Source organism: Heterodontus francisci, chromosome 11, assembly GCF_036365525.1.
Source record: "Heterodontus francisci isolate sHetFra1 chromosome 11, sHetFra1.hap1, whole genome shotgun sequence".
In the NCBI taxonomy this organism is placed as follows: Eukaryota; Metazoa; Chordata; class Chondrichthyes; order Heterodontiformes; family Heterodontidae; genus Heterodontus; species Heterodontus francisci.
This window is the reverse complement of record NC_090381.1, coordinates 92,522,041-92,544,417: the sequence shown is the minus strand read 5'-3', so window position 1 is coordinate 92,544,417 and position 22,377 is coordinate 92,522,041. Positions and strand designations below refer to the sequence as shown.

At 45.0% G+C, this 22,377-nt stretch overlaps 1 protein-coding gene across 1 annotated transcript in view; it reads left to right on the top strand.

Annotated features, from left to right (window-relative positions):
* LOC137375058 (collagen alpha-4(IV) chain-like) overlaps positions 1-22,377 on the top strand; it is a 226,548-nt gene that overhangs the window by 191,502 nt on the left and 12,669 nt on the right. Inside the window, exons 43-47 of the mRNA XM_068041685.1 lie at positions 1,842-1,949; positions 10,497-10,631; positions 16,762-16,878; positions 19,532-19,720; positions 21,978-22,264. Of these exons, the coding sequence (XP_067897786.1) occupies positions 1,842-1,949; positions 10,497-10,631; positions 16,762-16,878; positions 19,532-19,720; positions 21,978-22,264 (836 nt within the window). The remainder of the gene's footprint in view (positions 1-1,841; positions 1,950-10,496; positions 10,632-16,761; positions 16,879-19,531; positions 19,721-21,977; positions 22,265-22,377) is intronic.

Genomic DNA, 22,377 nt, shown 5'->3' with positions numbered 1-22,377 from the left:
TTTAATGCATCGGTGCAGACTCGATGGGCCGAAGGGACTCTTCTGCACTGTATAATTCTGTGATTCTGTGATACTTGTATGACACCACTTCTAACCCTTCTCCAATCTGAGCAACATCCATTTACACTAACTCTTTGGGTGGAATTTTATGCTCTCCCCCGTGGCGAATTTGGAGGCGGGGAGAGCATAAGGTCCCCCCCCCTCACCACCATCCCGCATCCGCTGAAATTTAGTCCGGGGCAGGAAGGACTGTGAGCAGCCTTCCTGCCCGCTGCCAGTTGAGGCCGTTAACTGGGTAATTAATCCCCAATTAAGGGCTTCTTCCCACTGTAGCTGCAATTACCCGTGAGGCGGATGGGCCTGCGCCGCACGGGAAACACGGCATGAAAAACCATGTGGGCTGCTTCCCGGTTCTGTTGGGGGCATCTCCCTCGTTCAAAGGCACTTAGTGCCTGAATGAGGGACCCTGAATCGGGAAGGGGGTGCCCACTGACATCCTTAAGCCTGGCTCCAGTGCTGCTCCTCAGTGTCTGGTTGCTGCAGCCACAGCAGCAGCAGCCACCGCCCCACAGTGGCACTGCAGCTGCCGGCCTCTGATTGACCAGCAGCTCTGCAAGGCCGGGACTTCCAACGACACGGTCCTAAGTCCTATGGAAGACCTGCCGCTGTCCAGTTAAGTGCCTAAATTTGGCGGGCCTTCCATAGAAGAGAGGATGCGGGAATCTCGGAGTCGGTTTCCCCTGACATTGAGACCCCTGCCGCTAGCATAAAATTCCACCCTTTGTCTCCAGCCAACATTCTACTCACGATGCTACTTTTCTTCTTGTACCATATACCTGGCTTTTTCTCACAAGCCTGAGCACCATAATTAATGGAGTTGGAAAGTCTATATACACTAAACATATTGCATTCCCTTTATCCAATCAGTCACTTCTTCAAAAAAAATCTTCAGAATTTGTAAAACCCAATATGCCTTTAACAAATCCATGCTAGCTGTCCATGATTGACCCATACGTTTCTGAATGCTGACTAATTTTATTTATAATCATAGATTCTGGACTTGTCTGCAACAGAGGTTAGATTAGTCTATAGTTAACCAATTCATCCTTCTCTTACTTCTTGAACAGAGATCTTACCTTGGCTCATCTCCAGTCCACTAGCGCAATTTGCGTTTATATGAATGAATGAAAAGTTGAGCCAGAACCTTTATTTCCTCTTTAATTTCATTCATCAGCTGAAGGCACATGCTGTCAGGGTCTGGTGACATAACCGTCTTGTATTCTGCTAGCCTTTTCAGAACCAGTGCCCCTTCTACAATTATCTGTAACAACTGCTCTATATCTACCTTACGTCCTTGCTTTCACCAACATCTGTAAAAAAAAAAAATGAACAAAATATTTACTTAATATCTCCACCATACTTCATTCTATACATTGGGATACCATTCTTTTTCCATTCTTTAATTAATCTTTTCTTTTTATATGCTGTCCAGTCATACAATGAGGTTATATGATGGCTGACATATCGCACTCTACGCATGTCACAAGGGTTCCCTGCACTATTACACGTCTGTGTTTTAAGCTACTGGTTTTAAGCTACTAACATCGCACTCTCACCAGAATCACTTCACACAATTATTAATGATAGAAAAAAATCCTGTCCAACTGCACCGGAAGGCTGAATCCCTCCCAAATCTGAATTCTGCACTCCTCCGGCCTTTCACACTCCACTGGCCTCTCGCAACTCAAACATTGTTTTTGAAAATCAAAATTATTGGACTTTATTTCATATTTCCTAATGCAGGCAATAGTCACAATCCTCTGCTCTTGCTTCTTGTTAAGGTGAGATGGGTGACCAGGGCTACGCTGGGTTCCCTGGGCTTGATGGACCGTTGGGACTTCCCGGTGATCAAGGTGAACGTGGTTGTCTCGGCCCACAAGGACCTCAAGGTCAGTTGCCTTTTAATCATCTTCTGAACTTGGATAGTATTGCAAATTTATTTGAATAACATAGCAATACAATAATCAGACTCCTCAGATATTACATTCAGTGTTTATGGCGGGCAGCCATAAAGGTGGGGCTAAAGCGTGGCGAGTCGAAGAGACTTAGCAGTTGGCAGGAAAAAAGACAGAGGCGCAAGGGGAGAGCCAACTGTGTAACAGCCCCGACAAACAAATTTTTCTGCAGCAACTGTGGAAGAGTCTGTCACTCTAGAATTGGCCTTTATAGCCACTCCAGGCGCTGTTCCACACACCACTGACCACCTCCAGGCGCTTACCCATTGTTTCTCGCGATAAGGAGGCCAAAGAAGAAGTTTATCTGAGAATAGTATGAAGTCACATGTTTATCAAACATGTACATATACCTGGAAATATTGTAAATTCTCAAGATTTCTCTAATACTATATATAGAATATTGAGAATATGGTATGAGTTTACAAGACTGGGTCCCATACTCTACATGCAATCTATTATGTTCACTTTGTTGTATTACTATTTTGAAGATTGGAATGAGATTCTAATAAGGTGTCAGCAGAAACTAAATTCTTATTTGATGGTATCAGAAGGACTCATTTGAAATCGGCTCAGTTTGTAGCTACACTGAGGTAAGTGTGCCTCAGAGTAGAGGAGTGTTGATTTTCAGCGTACCTCACTTCATTGGTTGACAATCTCCATTATAGCAGAATAGCTAGGCCCAAAGTAGTTGTGAGGTATCTCTCCACAAGGAGAGAGGGAAAATCCAAGCAATTTTATCTGTTTTTAAAGCTGCAGTGCTGGAGGATTAGTAACAGGTGACTTCATCCTCTCAGTCAGAGTTAGTACGCAGCACCCAGATGCCTCCGTTATGAACATTCTAAAAAGAGAATGTCACACTCCACAATAACATAGCCCCACGAAAGGACTCATTGAATTGGAGCTTGTGGAAAATATTGGATGTACAGTGGTGTACACAGCTTTATTAATTTAGTCATTTGGTGCCATTTAAAGAAACCTAAAATCTCTACCAAACTCAGAAAAGGACATTGCCAAAGTGACATCATACTATAGTAATCAGCAAATAATGTGATTTCTTGTCAAAGGTATTTCACTATTTTAGAATTACATTATTTTATTACCCCTCATAACTTTTCCTCCCCCATGGTGAACATTCCTTGCCCTGTTTCTGCCACTTTCATTTCAGGAATGTTTCATCAGAATTTGTCAACTTCACACTTTAACATTAGAGTTTTGCTTCAGTTATAGATGTAAATTAAATGGTCTTAAATTGATTCGAATCTAACTGATGAAGTTTTTCAATTATTTTTTTCTTTCCAAAGTCAATTTCCATTTCTCAAGATACATGAAGTGCTCTGTCTCAATAATCTGCAGGCATTTTGGTTGTGAAATTTGTACACCTGGCCTTAGTGTTATATAGTGTTTGAGGAGACTGGGCCTATATTCTCTCGCGTTTAGAAGAATGAGAGGTGATCTCATTGAAACATACAAAATTCTTACGGGGCTCAAAAGGGTTGATGCAGGCAGAATGTTTCCCTTGGGTGGAGGGTGGGGTCTAGAACCAAGAGACACCGTCTTAGAATAGGAGGTAGGCCATTTAGGACTGAGATGAGGAGGAATTTCTTTGCTCGGAGGGTGGTGAATCTTTGGAATTCTCTGCCCCAGAGGGCTGTGGAGGCTCAGTCATTGAGTATGTTCAAGACAGAGATTGATAGATTTCTAGATATTAAAGATATCAAGGGATATGGGGATAGTGCGGGAAAATGGCAGAGGTAGAAGATCAGCCATGATCTAGTTGAATGGTGGAGCAGGCTCGAGGGTCCGAATGGCCTACTCCTGCTCCTGTTTCCTATGTTATTAGCTCTTTCAAGTACACCTAACCCTGAAATAAGAGCAAAATACTGCAGAGGCTGGAACTCTGAAATGAGAACAGGAAGTGCCAGAAATACTCAGCAGATCTTGCAGCATCTGTGTAGAGAGAAAAACAGAGTTAACGTTTCAGGTCTGTGACCCTTCATCAGAACTGGAAAAGGTTAGAAATGTAACAGTCTTTGAGCAAGTGAAAGGTGGGGGCGAGGGGGGAGGGAGGCAGAAGAACAAGAAGGAAGGCTGTGATAGGACAGTGGGGGAGAGATTAAATGGCAGATATCATGCATCAGAATGCAAATGGCGAGCTAAATAGTTGTAGCGAAAGAGAAAGCAAGAGTCCAGAGAGAGTGCTAATGGCAGAATAATGAGCGGCTCAGTGCGAAAACAAAAACATGAAAAACAAGTTTAAGACTAGCACGTGGTTAAAAAATAAATAATGTAAAAAAAATATATATATATATAAAAAACTAAAAAAGCCCCATTAATTTTGATATAAATTTCTTTTTAAATTATTTTTTAACCATGTGCTCGTCTTAAATTTATTTTTCATGTTTTTGCTTTCGTACAGAGCTGTTCATTATTCTGCCATTAGTACTCTCTCTGGACTCATGCTTTGGGCTGAATTTTATAAGCCCGCTGCCAAAATTGGCGACGGGTGAAAAAAATGGTCACGCTAAAGAGCCGCGACGATTCCAAGCGCGGCGGCTCATTTAAATGGCTGGGGCAGACTGCCCCCCCGCCAAGTCACATGGAGGGGGCGGGCTGTCCGTCCCTGGCATTGACATTAGCCGCCTGTGCCCAGGTGCTGACGCCATTTTTAAAGGGCTGTCAGTCCTACCGGGAAATTTAAATATTTAAAGGGAATTTGAATTAAAATAAATAAAAGCATCTCTTTTGCCCCTCTCCCACCTCCAATACAATAAGATTAATTATTTGCCCTTCCCCCCACCAAAACACTTACCTTACCATCTGGCCTCCGCACCTCCCCCCCCTCCCCCCAAAAACTGCACAAACTTTCAACTTCAACCCTTCCCATCATCCCCTTCACCCATGATGCTAATTTCACTCCATTTCCCCCCCCCCCCCCCCCCACCACAAGCGTTCCGCCTTGTTTCCCCGGACTGGGATCTGAAGGCGTGGCAGTCGGCCACTGGGCTGAAGATCGCGGCGGGACGTCAGGAGGAGACATGAGATTCATTAATTTAATTTATTTAAATATTTAAATTGCAGTCCCGTCGCCAAATGGCAGGGGGCCGCCACGAGGCCTTGCCACCGCCGGCAATATTAGGACGGGCCCTGCCGGTGTCGAGGTCCGTGTCAGGCCTCATCCGGGGCCATCTTCAGGCCTCCCCCACCACCACCCCCCCCCCCCCCCCCCCCCCACCACGCAACGGATCCCGATATCAAGGGCTCCTTAAAATACAGTCCTTTGTCTTTCACTACAACTATTCTGCACTCCATTTTCATTCTGATCCATGGCATCGCTGTCATTTAATCTCTCCCCACTCCGTCCTATCACAGTCCTCCCTTCTTGTTCTTCTTTCCCCCACCCCCTCTTTGACTTGCTCAAAGACTGTTACATTTTTAACTTTTGCCAGTTCTGTTGAAGGGTCACAGACCTGAAACGTTAACTCTGTTTCTCTCTACCCAGATGCTGCCAGACCTGCTGAGTATTTCCGGCACTTTCTGTTCTCATCATACCTAACTCTGGTTGGCTTGCCATGGTTAAAAGTATTGTATTGTGAAAGGTAAATGCCACACTGGCACAGTTGGACTGCTCTTTGAGAATGGATATTGCTAGAGGGCATAGATTTAAGGTGAGAGGGAGGAGGTTTATAGGGGTAAAATTTTCATACAAAGAATAGTGGGTATCTGGAATGAGCTGCCTGAGGAGGTGGTGGAGGCAGGAACAGTGGCAACATTTAAGAGGCATCTGGACAGGTACTTGAATGAGCAAGGCATAGAGGGATATGGAATTAATGCAGGCAGGTGGGATTAGTCTAGATAGGCATTATGGTCGGCATGGACGCGGTGGGCTGAAGGGCTTGTTTCTATGCTGTACGACTCTATGACTCTATGGGGAGGTAATTGGACTCCATTCAGAATTTCCTTTATTCCTGAGCCCCCAAACTCATCATGTACAGAATATCATGTGTTTTGTTTCATTAATTTCCCACTGCTTCTGCCTGTTTCGTGCCCCAGCAATCTGGATCTTGTGTTTTCAGCCCTACCCCTGTGATTTACCTTGTGATTGATGAATCACCTTCTAATATGGTCATTGAATTGTTTGCATTAATTACTTCTTTGTTTTGATTTACATGCTGCATTCCCTCTTGCGACTGGATTTGTCACTTCTTCAGGTGATCCAGGTGAGCTATGATAAGTGACTATACAACAACAACGTGCATTTATATAAACACCTTCAACGTCGTAAAACATCCCAAGGCATGTCACAGGAGTTTTATCAAACAAAATTTGTCACCGAGCCACATAAGCAGGTATTAGGAAAGGCAAAAGAGGAAGGTTTTAAGGAGCGTCTTAAAGGGGAAGAGAGAGCTAAAGAGGCGGAGAGGTTTAGGGAGGGAATTCCAAAGTTTATGTAGCTGAAGGCATGACTGCCAATGGTTGGAGCGATTAAAATCAGGAATGTGCAAGAGGAGTGCTGGAAATCTTGGAGGGTTGTAGGGCTGGAGGAGGTCACAGAGATGGGGAGGGGCGAGGCCATGGAAGGATTTGAAAACAAAGGTAAGAATTTTAAAATAGAGGCATTGCTAAACTGGGAGCCAATGATGTCAGTGAGCACAGGGATGATGGGTGAATGGGACTTGGTACAAGTTAGGTTATGGGCAACAGAGTTTTAGATGAACTCAAGTCTATGGAGGGTGGTAAATGGGAGGCTGGACAGGAGAGCATTGGAATAATTAAGTCAAGAGGTAACAAAGGCATGGATGAGATTTCAGCAGCAGATGAGTTGAGGCAGGGGCAGATGTTATGGTGGAAGTAGGTGGTCTTTGTGATGGAGCGGATAACAGGTCAGAAGCTTCTCTTGTGGTCAGGTAGAATGCCAAGGTTGTGAACAGTCTGGCTCAGCTTCAGATGATGACCAGGAGAGGGATGGAGATGGGGATATGGAATGAAGTTTGTGGTGTGGCCTGAAGACAGTGGGCTGAATTTTACAGACACCCTGACGTACGGGGTCGTGGCGGGAGGGCCGGAAAATGCCTCTGGGAGAGGTTGGCCACGGACCTCGACGAGGGGAAAGCCCGGCCCAATATTGTTGGTGGTGGCAAGACCTCGTGGTGGCGCCCCTGCTCCCCCACCAGTCGGCGACGGGAGCCCAATTTAAATATAATAAATGTAAATAAACAAATAACTAAACAAATTAATTACCTTTATGCCCCAGCCGTCTGTCCCAGTGTGATACACGTGCCGGTAGCACAAAAGCAAAACCTCCCATGTCTTCAGATCCCTGTTCGGGGAACAGAGGCAGAATACTGGTGGTGAGGGGGGAGCAGGTACATTTCTCTGTGCGGGAAGAGGGGCAGCTGGGTTACAGTCATCTCATTGGTGTAGGGGATGGTGGGAAAGTGTAAAGTTGATGCACTTTGTGGGGGGGTGGGAAGGTCAGGTGGACAAGGTAAGTGTTCGGGGGGGAGGGCAAGTAATTAATTCTATGGTTATTGGGGGGTGGGAGAGGGGCAAGATAAATTTATTTAATTTTTAAAATCAATTCTTCTTTAAATATTTAAATTTAACGATAGGGCTTGAAGCCCTTTAAAAATGGCATCAGCACCTGTGCAAAGGAGGCTGACGCCATTGCTGAGGACGGACGGCCCGCCCTCTCCATGTCATTGGGGTGGGCGGCCCTCCTCGGCTATTTAAATGAGCCACCACTCTTAATATTGCGGCAGCTCCACACTGATGGGCCATGATTGTTTTCGTCCGCTGCCACAAGAAGTATAAATTCCAGCCCAGTGGCAACTCTATGGAATAGCTGGTGCTTACCGATGGTGTGATTCCTCCCTTTGTGCAGCTTGATTTCTGTGGCGGTTTTCATTGTTTTGTATGGTTGGAGTCCAAAATGAGTTTGAAACCAAGTGCTTTTGCTCAGAAAGGTCAGCGATGTGTTCTGCGAGTGCAGCTCACTGACCTGATTCTGAGGTGCAGAATCTGATGTCATAAATTGCTTTCGACAGATTTTGGAAACTGCGCACAGTCTGGGCTGAAGTTTACGAGTGCGCTGCAGTTTGCGGCGGTGTACTGTAATGGCACCGTGCATCCCGCGCGGATGGGCTGTCGCTGAACCCCCGTGAAAGTTTAAGGCACAGAAAGAGGCCACTTGGCCCATCGTGTCTGTGCCGGCTGAAGAACGATCCACCTATTCTAATCCCACCTTCCAGCATTTGGTCCGTAGCCCTGCAGATTACGGCACTTCAGGTGCATATCCAGACTCCTTTTAAATGAGTTGAGGGTTTCTGCCTCAACTACCCTTTCAGGCAGTGAGTTCCAGACCATCACCACCCTCGGGTTAATAACTTTTTCCTCATCTTCCCTCTAATTTTTCTACTAATCACTTTAAATCTGTGCCCCCTCATCACTGACCTCTCCGCTAAGGTAAATAGGTCCTTCACATCCACTCTATCCAGACCCCTCAAAATATTGTACATTTCAATCAGATCACCCCTCAGCCTTCTCTGTTCCAAGGAGAACATCCCCAGCCTACCCATTCTTTCATCATAGCTTCATTTTTCCAGTCCTAGCAACATCCTCATAAATCTCCTCTGTACCCTCGCTAGTGCAGTTACATCCTTTCTGCAATGAGGTGACCAGAACTGTACACGGTACTCAAGTTGTGGCCTAACCAATGAGTTATACAGTTCCAGCATAACCTCCCTACTCTTGTATTCTATACCTCGATTAATAAAGGAAAGGATTCCATATGCTTTCTTAACCACCTTATTGACCCTGTCCTGCTGCCTTCAGGGATCTGTGGACATACACTCCAAGATCCCTTACTTCCTCTACACTTCTCAGCATTTTCCCATTAATCGTGTATTCCTTTGCCTTGTTTGACCTCCCCAAATGCATCACCTCACACTTCTCCAAGTTGAATTCCATTTGCCACTTTTCTGCCCATCTGACCAGATCATCAATATCTTCCTACAGCTGTCCTCCTCACTATCTACCACATGGCCAATCTTTGTGTCATCCACAAACGTCTTGATCATACCCCCTACATTTACATCCAAATTGTTAATATACACCACAAAAAGCAGGGGACCCAGTACTGAGCCCTGTGGAATGCCACTGAAAACAGCCCTCCAGTCACTAAATCTGCCATCAACGTTTACCCTTTGTTTCCTGCCACTGAGCCAATTTTGTATCCACCTTGCTGCATTTCCCTGGATCCAATGGGATTTTATTTTTTAAATAAAGAGGGCGGAGCGGCCGCCCCCGATGACGTAGAAGGGGTGGCCGCCGCATCCCTGGCAACGGCGTCCGGCGCCATTGTGCAGGCGCAGCGCCATTTTTAAAGGGCTTCAAGCCCTTCAGCAAAATGTTAATATTTAAAGTTGTACCATTGTTAAATTTTATTAAATAAAAAGTTTTGTGATGGAGGCTCTTCCCCAATCCCCCAATAGTCATTTCATTGCCCAAATTGGCTTTTTCAGATACCCAAACTACCCCACCAACCTGCAAATCTTTTCCCTCAACCCCTTCCCACCACCCCCACAGCCAATCAAAAGTGTTTGTTCTCACTTCTCCACCCCTCCCGCCCTGCCAATTTTATTCCTCCCCCCTCCCCACCAGGTTCTCACCTCAGAACTCTATATGGAGTTCCAAAGGTGTGTGAAGGCCAAACGAAGGCTGAAAAATCGGCGGGGGACGGCTACCGCCTGCAGGTAAGTTCATTTACATTTCATTAGGGTTCATTTAAATATGGAGATGAAGGGCCCGCCGCCTGGCAGCAGTGGGGCTGCACCGAGGTCCCCCCGCCGTCAGCAATGTGAGGCGGGCCTTTCTCCCTTTCTCGATGTCGCGGGTCGAGGCGAGCCTCTCCCCGCAGAATTTGACCGGCCCTCGTGCGGGGACCCGCAGCATCAAGAGGCCGGTAAAATTCAGCCCTCTGCATGAGACTCAGTCGGGAGAATGTCAGCCTAACTCACTGGGCAGGAAACCCATGGGATCGGGTGCGTCACTGATTTTACACCCAATGGGAAATCAAATTGGAGGGTGTAAAACCAGTGACCCACCCAAACCAGTGCATTCCCAATTGAGGCATTAGGTTAAAATTGCCCCCAAAATTGTATCTCGTAATTGTAAACAATTATATATAAATTGGTGGTGTGACAAAGTCGACAATTTTTTTTGATCTACCCATTTCTTTCGTCTTTGAAACCTCTGAAACCAGTGCTGCTGGGCTTTCCTGCTCTGGCCTTCAGAACTTAGGTTTTTAAAGGAACAAGTGACCATTTACTATTGTGTTGCAAGTTTAAATTTTTTGGGCTCCTCATACAGCCGTTTCTGTAAACACTTATGACCAATAAATTCTTGATACATACTGAAGTTTTTTCTTTACATTTTGAGTCAGAATGCTATTAATTAATGACGTGCTTATTGGTTGAGTTGTAGGTCCGCCTGGTTCAATTATTTCTGATGATGGAGTGGATATCAGTCATTATAAAGGAGATCTGGGTCTCCCAGGACCCTCGGGTCCTCCAGGACCACAAGGAATGAAGGGATATTTTGGTCCACGTGGTCCTCCAGGTATTACTGCTTTTGAAGTATTCACTCTGTGTTGGGTAATATCCTCAGTGAGATGGTGATGGTACCAATCTTGCATTAGGGCAGGTGTATCAATGGCACTGCACAACAGAAGATGTAGTAAGCAATACGGTGTAACCATATGGAAGTTTCCAGAGGGTAGCAGGTGGATAACGTATGGCTAACTAAAAGGTTCTGAGGAAGTTTCAAGCAGATCCAACTAAAGCAGAGCAGGTCAGAATGTTCAACCAAGCAGAATAGATGGTTTAAGCTTTTAAAATAAATCACTATATTATTACATGATGTTTTCTTTCACGCCAGAAAATTTGTTTTTTAAGTTTATTTTGTGCTACTGGAAGAAATATTTCATGAACTCTGCAGTGCTTATGGTACAGTGTACTTGATAAGTTTAATCATTTTATTACTGGAAGTGTAGCTTTAGAAGCAGAGTATTGCATAAATATTTTCTTTGTGTTCATAAAAAAAAAAGCTGAATAAACAGCAGCTAGGACTGTAATTAATCTTTAAAAGTGGCAGGCACCGGAAGTAATCATTTTTCCACAGATCGGGCTGAATTTTCACCACGGACATGGGAGACAGGAGCAAGGTTTGTTTACGGGTACGAAACCCGCCTCCGGTGGGAAACTGATTAAAGTTAAGATTTTCACGGGGATGAGCCCTTAATTTGTATGGCGACAGGTTTCCTGTCCAATTAAAGCCAGTGGGGGCAGGAACAGAGGTGGGACAAATGAAGTGTGGAATTGATTTTGACTCTGGGGTCATCACTGGGGCTGTTGGTAGTCCTGAGGGTGAAATCTGCAGTTTGTGCCAAAGCCTTTCACTGCACAGAGGGAAGCGAGATGTCACAGGAGAGCCAGAGGCCTGGCACCTGGGGCAGGGCAGACCCTCATTTCATTGATGTCAACCTGGATCTAATGTTGGAGGCTGTGAAGGAGAGGAGGGCAGCCCTCTTCCTGGAGGGTGGCAGGAAGAGGCCACCTCATCATGCAGCAGGGGCACCTCTCTGTTCAGCATCATCTCCCTCTGCCTCCTCCTCTCTTGCCTCCTCCTCCTGCTCCTCCCCTGATGAGCTGTCTCCTTCCAGGGTCTCACCATCCTCAAGGTCCACACCTCTCTGGAAGACCATGTTATGGAGAGCGCAGCAGACCACCACAATAATAGAGACCCTTGCAGGAGGGTATTGGAAGGTGCCAGCCAACCGGTCTGGACACCTGAGGTGCATCTTCAAAAACCTGCTGGCCTGCTTAATGTTTGCCCTACTGAGCAGGTGACTTTGATTGTGTCAACTCTGTGCCTCTGTCTGGGGCTCCTGTGGAGGGGTGAGTAGCTATCCTTTCAAGGGATATCCCTCGTCCCCTAGGATCCATCGACACATGTCGGGGGTTGGCGTCAAGATCTGAGGCAGCCTGAACTGCCGGAGGATGAAGGAGCCATGGCAGCTGCCAAGAAAGTGAGTGCACACATACAGGAAGCTCTTGCTTTGGTTGCAGACCAGTTGAACATTGAGGGAGTGGAAGCCCTTCCTGTTGCTGAATCTGACTGGCTTGTTGTTGGGTTCCTTGATGACCACATGGGTGCAACTGATAATGCCTCACACCTGTGAGAATCCAAAGATGGAGGCAAAACCCAGTGCCCTCTGTCCCTACGAGGCTGTGTCTGTCGTTAAATGAATGTACTGTCCAGCTCTGGCAGATAGGGCATCAGTGACCTGTGAGATGCAGTGTTGTGCAGCTGCTTGCAAGATGCCACTAAGGTCTGCTGCTGATCCTCGGAGCCAGAAGTAAAGAAGTTCAAGACCACAGTGACTTTGGCTACGGACAGGGCATGGTGATCAGTGCTGCGAGGTGCAAGGTCTTTGGCAAGGAGGTCACAAATGTCTGTGACCATCTGCTGCAGAGTTACAGTATCCTGCATCACTTATCTTGGTCACCTCCAGGTAATTCCACCTTCGGTGGTAGATCCTGTGGTTAGGGTATGGTCTCTGTTGCCTGCCTACCTCTCTTTCCCCTCCCATGTCCTCCTGTTACTCAGGTCAGGTGTTTTCCCCAAAACACTGGGCTGCATTTTACAAGCTCGGTGGCAACCTTCAAAGATAGCGGCGCGCATGCATGAGATTTACTTCGCGGAGCCGCTGCGATATTAAACGTGGTGGCTCATTTGCATGGCCGGGGCAGACCGCCCAGCCCCCAGTGACGTGCAGGCGGCGGGCGGTCCGTCCCTGGCAACGGCATAAGACGTCATTTGCGCAGGCACCGTTGCCATTTTTAAAGGGCTTCAAGCCCCATCATTGCAATTTAAAGTTTTAAAGGGATAGTTCAAGAAAATTTATTGAAAAAAATTACATACATGTTTGCAGCCCCTCTCTCACCACCCACCCCCCCCCAGTAACCATACACTCATTCCTTGCCCTCTTCACCTCCCCCCAAAACCCCAAAATACTTACCTTATGTTACTGACCTTCCCCCACCACCTCCCCCCCCCCCCCCCCCCACAAAGTTCACAAACTTTTAACTTTTCCCTTTCCCCCATCCCCTCCACCAATCACATTAATTTGACCCCGCTCCCCCACTTCCCACACTGAAATACTTACCTGCTCCCCCCTCCCCATCAATGTCCCGCATCTCCAAACGAAGATCCAAAAGCGTGGAAGTGCTAGCTACCGGCTACAATATTGGAGCCAGACGGATGGCGGGAGCAGGTAAGTATTTAAGTCATTTATTTTAATAAATTTAAATACTTAGATTGGCCTCCCATCGCTGAGCGGCGGAGGGGCCACCATGAGCCATCAATGCCGCAGGCGATGTGGGATCAGGCCTTCCCGGTGTTGAGCCAGGTGGCTCTCCCGGAGGCAGTTTCCGGCACCCCTTGCCACGACCCTCAGTGTGGGGGGGGGTTTGTAAAGTTTGTCCCACTAGTTCCTTTCAGTTTCGCTTCCAAGTACTATAGAGTCTCTAATACTCAAGCCCACACATACAATTGTGACAAATACCAGGCCTTCTTTTTCTGATTTGCATTCATATTATGTTAAGGAGTTCCACCGGGATATGTTTGCCTATTGTACAATGTAAGCACACACTTATGAACACACACACATGATAGGCTGTGAATGAACATGCAAATTATGCATAAATACAAATGACTTGGATGCAGGGACCAAAGGTATTTTTGCTAAATTGCTGATGACACAAAGATAGGTAGGAAAGTAAGTTGTGAAGAGGACTTAAGGAGCCTACAAAGAGACATGGATAGGTTAAGTGAGTAGGCAAGGATCTGGTAAATGGAGTAGGTGATGTATGTACACAAGAAGCAGGACAAGTCCAACCCGGCCAATTATCACCCCATCAGTCTACTCTCAATCATCATTAAGTGAAGGAAGGTATCATCGATAGTGCAATCAAACGGCACTTGCTTAGCAATAACCTGCTCAGTGACGCTCAGTTTGGGTTCCATCAGGGGCCATTCAGCTCTTGGTCTCATTACAGCCTTGGTTCAAACATAGACAGAAGAGCTGAACTCGAGGTGAGGTGAGAGTGACTGCCCTTGACATCAAGGCAGCATTTGACCGAGTATGGCATCAAGGAGCCCTAGCAAAACTGGAGTCAATGGAAATCAGGTGGAAAACTCTCTGCCAGTTGGAGTCATACTTAGCACAAAGGAAGGCGGTTGTGGTTGTTGGAGGTCAATCATCTCAGCTCCAGGACATCACTGCAGGAGTCCCTTCAGGTTAGTGTCCTAGGCCCAACCATCTTCAGCTGCTTCATCAATGACCAATTATTTTTATTTTAGAGATACAGCACTGAAACAGGCCCTTCGGCCCACCTAGTCTGTGCCGACCAAGAACCACCCATTTATACTAACCCTACAGTAATCCCATATTCCCTACCACCTAGCTACACAAGGGGCAATTTACAATGGCCAATTTACCTATCACCTGCAAGTCTTTGGCGGTGGGAAGAAACCGGAGCACCTGGCGAAAACCCACGCGGTCACAGAGAGAACTTGCAAACACCGCACAGGCAGTACCCCAAATTGAACTCGGGTCCCTGGAGCTGTGAGGCTGTGGTGCTAACCACCGTGCAACTGTGCCGCCCCTAATATAAGGTCAGAAGTGGGGATGTTCGCTGATGATTACAATGTTCGGCACCATTCGTGACTCCTCAGATACTGAAGCAGTCAGTGTAGAAATGCAGCAAGACCTGGACAATATCCAGTCTTGGGCTGATAAGTGGCAAGTGGGTGGTTGTTGGTCAGCACAGACTTGGTAGTCCAAAGGGCCTGTTTCAGTGCTGTATCTCTAAATAAATAAAAATAAAATAAATAAAAAACATTCATGCCACAGAAGTACCAGGCAATGACCATCTCAAACAAGAGAGAATCTAACCATCTCCCCTTGACATTCAATGGCATTATGATTGCTGAATCCCCCACTATCAACATCCTGGGGGTTACCATTGAGCAGAAACTGAACTGGAGTAGCAATATAAATACTGTGGCTACAAGAGCAGGTCAGAGGCTGGGAATCCTACGGTGAGTAACCCACCTCCTGACTCCCCAAAGCCATCTACACGGCATAAGTCAGGAGTGTGATGGAATACTTTCCACTTGCCTGGATGGTTGCAGCTCCAACAACACGCAGGAAGCTCGACACCATCCAGGACAAAGCAGCCCATTTAATTTGCACCCCATCCACAAACATTCACTCCTTCCACCACCGATGCACAGTGGCAGCAGTGTGTACGATCTACAAGATGCACTGCAGCAATGCACCAAGGCTCCTTAGACAGCACCTTCCAAACCTGCAACCTCTACCACCTAGAAGGACAAGGACAGCAAATACATGGGAACACTACCACCTGAAAATTCCCCTCCAAGCTACACACCATCCTGACTGGGAACTTTATCGCTGTTCCTTCACTGTCACTGGGTCAAAATCCTGGAACTCCCTTCCTAACAGCACTGTGGCTGTACCTACCCCACATGGACTGCAACGGTTCAAGAAGGCAGCTCACCACCACCATCTCAAGGGCAATTAGGGATGGGCAATAAATGCTGGCCTGGCCAGCAATGCCCACATCCCATGAATGAATAAAATAAAAGTGGGAAAATGTGAAATTGTCCATTTTGGCAGGAAGAGTAAAAAATATATTATCTAAATGGTGAGAGATTGCAGAGCTCTGAGATACAGAGGGATCTGGGTGTCCTAGTGCATTAATCACAAAAGGTTAGTATGCAGGTTCATCAAGTAATTAGGAAAGCTAATAGAATGTTATCGTTTATTGAGAGGGGAATTGAATACAAAAGTAGGGAGGTTATGCTTCAGTTATACAGGGCATTGGTGAGACCACATCTGGAGTATGTTGTACAGTATTGTTCTCCTTATTTAAAACAATATATAAATGCGTTGGAAGCAGTTCAGAGAAGGTTTACTAGACTAATACGTGGAATGGGCGGGTTGTCTTATGAGAAAAGGTTGGACAAGCTAGGCTTGTATTTGCTGGAGTTTAGAAGAATAAGAAGCAACTTGATTGAAACATATTAGATCCTGAGAGGTCTTGACAGGGTGGATGTGAAAAGGATGTTTGCCCTTGCGGGAGAATCTAGAACTAGTGGTCACTGTTTAAAAATAAGGGGTAACCCATTTTAGACTGAGATAAGGAGAATTTCTTTCCCTCAGAGGGTTGTGAGTCTTTGGAACTCTCTTCCTGAAAAGACATTGGCAGCAGAGTCTTTAAATATTTTAAAGGCAGAGATAGATAGATTCTTGATGGGCAAGGGGGTGGAGGGTTATCGGGGTAGGCGGGAATGTGGAGTTGAGGTTATAATCAGGTCAGCCATGATCTTATTGAATGGCGGAGCAGGCTTGAGGGACCAGGTGGCCTACTCCTGCTCCTAATTCATGTGTTCCTATATATATCAGTATGTAATTTTTCCACCCAGGAAGTTATTTTGGTCCCTCTGCTTTTCAATTAAATACTTTTTTTTCTTAAAATAAATGCTGATGTCTCAAAATTAAAAAACTGGAAAAGCAGATTTCAGTTATTAATGTAGATTAACAATACTGCAACAAACCTTGGAGAAATGTATAAACGTTCCCTTTTCTGCACATCTACAGGACCCAAAGGCCCAAAAGGGGAACCTGGTTGGCCGGATGCTGATGGTTCACCTGGCCCCCCTGGGCCACAAGGAAACGTTGGCGAACCTGGGCAACGAGGAATCACTGGAGACCAAGGTAAGAAAAAAATCTTATATTTCACCTGCTTTTTTTTTCAAAAGAAAATATTGAGTCATTTTATAACAGAAAAACTTACTGATTGGTATGAAGTACAAATTTATTCATTGCACTAAGATCTGACTTTCTTGCTATAATTGCCAGAAATTCTGGTGAAATCTTACTTGATATTTTCTTGTGGGAGAGGATTTGGCTCTGAAGTTATTAAGCTGTGGGAGAGCAGGAAGGAAGATTGCTATTTTGGAGGGGGAGGGTAGGAGGATTAGAAAGGTGGTGAGGGGGAGTGTGAAGAATTTGGGGAAGAGCTCAGTTTTTCCAGGATTTTGCCTCTTTAAATTCCACTGGGGGAGGCCAGATGCAGATCTTCCATGCATCCACCCTACGTCAATGAGCTGTGTCTAGGGTTGCCCACAATGGTTGGACGTTGTATTAGATGACCTCCTGCTCCCACCTGCCCCATCCAGTTAACAGCCTGTTTTTCCCTCTGGCCAATATTTCTCTAACTAATAAATGAAAGTGTACAAAAAATGATAATTCACAATTTTTTTATACTGCTATGATTATTCTCCTATGGTTCTCACAGTAGTGTCCAGAAGATTCATCTTTAATTCCTGGAGACTCCAAGACAATCCTGGAGGGTTGGCAACCTTAGGCATGTCATGGGATTTCCCATTTCCCTGGGAAATTTCATACATTCCAGCCTTAAGAGGGCTCATCCAACCTGCTGAGAGCTGGCATAAAAACAGTCGTCACGGGAGCAGCTGGGTCCTCAGCAGTTCTTGAAACATTTGTGCGTTTTTGTCATTTTCATTGAACACTTCCATTTATCCATTATAAATATATTGGAGATGGGAAACAAATGGTAGTTTCCCTGCCAAGTGTTTGAAAATTTCCCTGGAAGCAAAAAAAATCCATTCACTGGCAGCTTGTCCAGGAGTGGTCTTGGGATCATCATGTCAAAATGGCTGGTGTCTGTAATGAATAGTTTTTTTTATCCACCGCTGCCACCATGCAATGAAAAGTTTTTTTTATGGTGTCTGAGGCAACATAAATGAGATGCATGGAGCTCGGTTGTTTGAAGATCTCAAAACAAGTTTATTAAACAGCTAGCTAATAAATACAGTACAAAGCTAATTATTTACAGGAATTGCCACTTGGTGTTACAGTAGCAGAGTGAGACTGGCACGTAGTCACATGACCAAGTCCTGGTACTTAACTCATTGGCATACTAAGATCTTAAAGGGACATCGCTCTTAAAGACAATCACATAGCAGTGTTGGCTGCTGGACCAAGGCTGGACCTTTGGTAATCCCACCCCGGCAATGTAAATGACCCTGTTCCTGGGATGGGGTCTATGATGAGTGTTGCAGGCAGATGAGGGTTTTCTCCGGGTGCTCCGGTTTCCTCCCACAAGCCAAAAGACTTGCAGGTTGGTAGGTAAATTGGCCATTATAAATTGCCACTAGTATAGGTAGGTGGTAGGGAAATATAGGGACAGGTGGGGATGTTTGGTAGGAATATGGGATTACTGTAGGATTAGTATAAATGGGTGGTTGATGGTCGGCACAGACTCGGTGGGCCGAAGGGCCTGTTTCAGTGCTGTATCTCTAAACTAAACTAAACAAATATTCCCCGACACTCGTGAATTTCAGGGACCATGTGCATGTAAATAGACCCATTTGAACTTCAGGTGGTCAGCACTGGATTCTGATAATATCAACATACAAGGGGTCATTAGAGGTAGAGGTTGCCTACAGCTATCATCTTCACCCTTCACCTTTCGCTTCTGAGTAGCCCCGGAAACACATTAACCCCATATATGCCTAGACAGTCAGGAGGCAAAAATGCTTACTGCACATATTTGCTGGCATAAATGCATGCAGCATTATCATGATGAGCGCAGTTTAAACAATCCTTAGCAGGTTAAACGTTGTGCAGTGAGCAAGATGAAAGCAGCACTTAAAACTTACAACTAAAATTTTAAATACCTTAAAAAAAAATGGGAAACTATCGATACATTTTTTTCATCTTCTTAAATTTGTAAGATAAAACCAGCACTGGGCTAAAAAGATACTGCAAACATTACAATAAAAACATATGAAATCAATTTTAGAGCTCTTTCATCTTTGGAGCATTCCCTAATCCTATTCCAAATGGACAGAGATGGGGAAAATGTGCTAGGTATCATTGAAATACTTTTATATCAAATCTGGGGCCTTAATGAGGCTCCAGCATGAAATGGATCTGACATTTCAATTCACTAAATATGGAAGAATGCTGAATTGTAGCTCAGAAGGAAATTGGCATAGGATCTGCTCTCCCAGTTCTATGCATCTTCCATGTCAATCATGCTGCTGTTTTCCCAGCAAACAGTGCTCAGAATTGGTCCTATAATGTGGCTGTAATCTAATGTAACACCAGCACAATGATAATAAGAGTTACTGCTACAGGTTCTATGATAACACGTGCTACTGAAGGCAGATGCAATTAGTCAGCGATCAGCTGCAAAGTAGTTTCAAAATCTAAAACAATATAAATACGAGTCCAGCAGATTTATTGTTATTTGCTCATCTTTGATTAGGGTAGGCATTGGATGTCATACAGTTGCCATTGCTTTATTAAAGCTGCAGTGTAACTTTATCCTTTACTTCAGGCCCTCCTGGAAAGCAAGGCCCACCAGGAAATCCGGGTGTGTGTCCTCCATTCTCTGCCGGGTTCTTGATTGTGGTGCATAGTCAGTCACAGAAGATACCTACATGTCCTCAAAACATGCTTAGTCTTTGGCAAGGATATAGTTTGCTTTATTTGGAGGGCCAAGAAAAGTCTCACAATCAAGATCTTGGTAAGTACAGACAATGCATAACCTTTTATATATGATATAACCTATCACCTTGCCATATTTTACATTTTGCATCTTAACATTCCTCAGAGAATTTCTGAAATATATGTTATGTTTCAAAAGTGCTTTTCAAACCTCCAGCAGCAAGTGAACAGTGAAAGCTGAGTATGCCTTTACTCCTTTTCAGCTAGTCATTGTTAGGAGAGGGTGTTACTTAAAGTGCTAGCCACCAAAATGGTTCAGCCGTTTTGAGCACTAGCAGGCAATTTAATTGTTAATTAGACCCTTAATAAGCCTCAGGCGGCCGTTTCTCGTGCGCACTTCAATTCCTTACCAAGATGACGTTTTGCAGTTCAAGACTCCATCTTAGGCACCTCAAAGGCTCCTTAAGCACGTATCCATGGAAAATTGCCCACTTCACTCCCACATTGTGTTAGTGAGAAATTTTCCCTATGTATCAGTTTCCTGGAAAGCAGGTTCAGACTTACAAAAGATCGATGAATGATGACAACACCCAGCTCTACTCCTGCACCCTCTCTCTCAACTCCTCCAGTCTAACTCTTGGCAGAGTGCTTGCCTGACATCCAGGTTTGGATGAGCCACAATTTCCTCCAAATAAACATTGAGTAAAGAAATAATGAAAGACTTGCATTTCCATCGCCCCTTTCACAACCTCAGGATGTCCCGAAGCTCTTTACAGCCAATTAAATACTTTTGAAGTGTAGTCACTGTTGTAATGTAGAGAAGATCAATACATCCACATCAAAAACTCCATACCCTTGCCACTGATTCCGTCTTCCTCTCCAGCCAGTATCTCAGCCTGAGCTTGAATTTTTGCAATTTTAATATTCTATTTGAACCTAAGCTGAACTTCTGACCCTATATCCTCTCTCCCACAAAGACTGTCCACTTCAATCTCCATAATATTGCCCACTTGTGCCCCTACTTCATCCATTCCTTCAGACTTGACCATTTATCACTTTCCTGACCGACATCCAAGTTTACACCCTCAGTAAATTTCAGCTCAAACTATCTGTAACCTATCTCCCACCAAGTTTCACTCGCTCAGCACTGCTATTTGAGCTGACCTACACTGGCTCCTGCTCCTTCAGTGGCTAAAGTTTAGTACTCACATCTTCATGTTTAAATTTCTTCTTCACCTTACTCCTCCCCATTTCTATAACCTCCTTGAGTCCTACAACATCCCCCCCACCCCACTAAGCAGCCTAATAATAAGGGATTTCAATTCAATATAACGTGCTTCCTGTATTAAAAATGTTGTGATTGTACGTATTGTGAATGAACAGATAATAAATTGAGAACTAATGTGCAGCAGTCTGGTTGGACAGTTTATACTAATAGATGATCATCTATACAGCATTTTGTTTAAGCCACGAAGCAGATTTCTGTAAATCCCGTGAGAACTGGGTGGTATTGTTTATTGGCACAGACTTCATAACTCACTGGGTTTACAGCTCCAAGACCTAAATTGATGTTTACTCCAGACAGTGGCAATAAGAGCTTACATTGGAAACCAGGCTCAGCAGTGTCACGCCACAGCATAAAACTTTTGGATTTTACATTTATTTTCCCTACAATTTTTCCTTTCCCTTTGTTCTCCTAATTTCTTCAATTGGACAGTGTTCGCAAGGCAGCAAATACCAAGTCCCTTGTCCAAGGGCCAAATCTGAGCCTGACAGTGGTTGCAGACAGGCTATCCAACTATGGAGCACCTCAGCCAACATCCACACATGGGTACTTCATCTGGAGCATCCCTTGTGGGCATTTTCTCTTTCTCAACTCAGTGGAGTCCTCCTCTTGCTGCTCTAAATCAGCTATCTGGAAACAGTGTGTGGATGGAATCTCAGCCCTTCCTCATCTGTATTGTTTGGGGACTTCTGATTTCACAATAATATTAATTCTGTGGTATTACTACTCAGGAAAGAAAGTGCCACTTTGGACACAACAGCGGATTGCTACTCATTGACTAAGGTAGCTGTGGCTTGGCAGGAAAGTCTCCTCACGGCCTGCGACAAAAATGGGAGTGTGTGATTGGTGTTGTCGCTGTACAGCAAGAGGAGGGCAGTGCTCAGGAGTGGCATTGCTGTGGTTAGTGTACAACAGGAAGACTGGCTGAGTTTGTGTTTGGACAGTAACCCATCTAAATGGCATGGCTCTCAAGATACTTTATAATGTTACTTCTGATCATTTCATCTGATAGTTATTGATAACCATTACTGCAATCTTGCTGTTCTCCCAGGTCTAGCTGGCTCTTGTCTGCCAATGTTCAGTACTATGCCATTTGCATATTGCAGCATTGATGAAGTTTGCCACTATGCCACTAGAAATGACAAATCCTATTGGCTGTCTACCACTGCACCTGTTCCCATGATGCCACTCGTTGAACAAGAGATCGAACCTTACATCAGTAGGTGTTCTGTCTGTGAGGCGCCTTCTGTCGCAGTGGCTGTACATAGCCAGGACCAGACCATACCTCCTTGCCCATCAGGGTGGGTCAGCCTTTGGACTGGATATTCTTTTTTGATGGTAAGCTGAATTTTTAATAGATTGTGCACTTAAAACATGCATTTATTCACATCATTATAAAACCAAAATGGAATATATTAGCTTTAAATTTATCACATGGTGTATTACCTTTG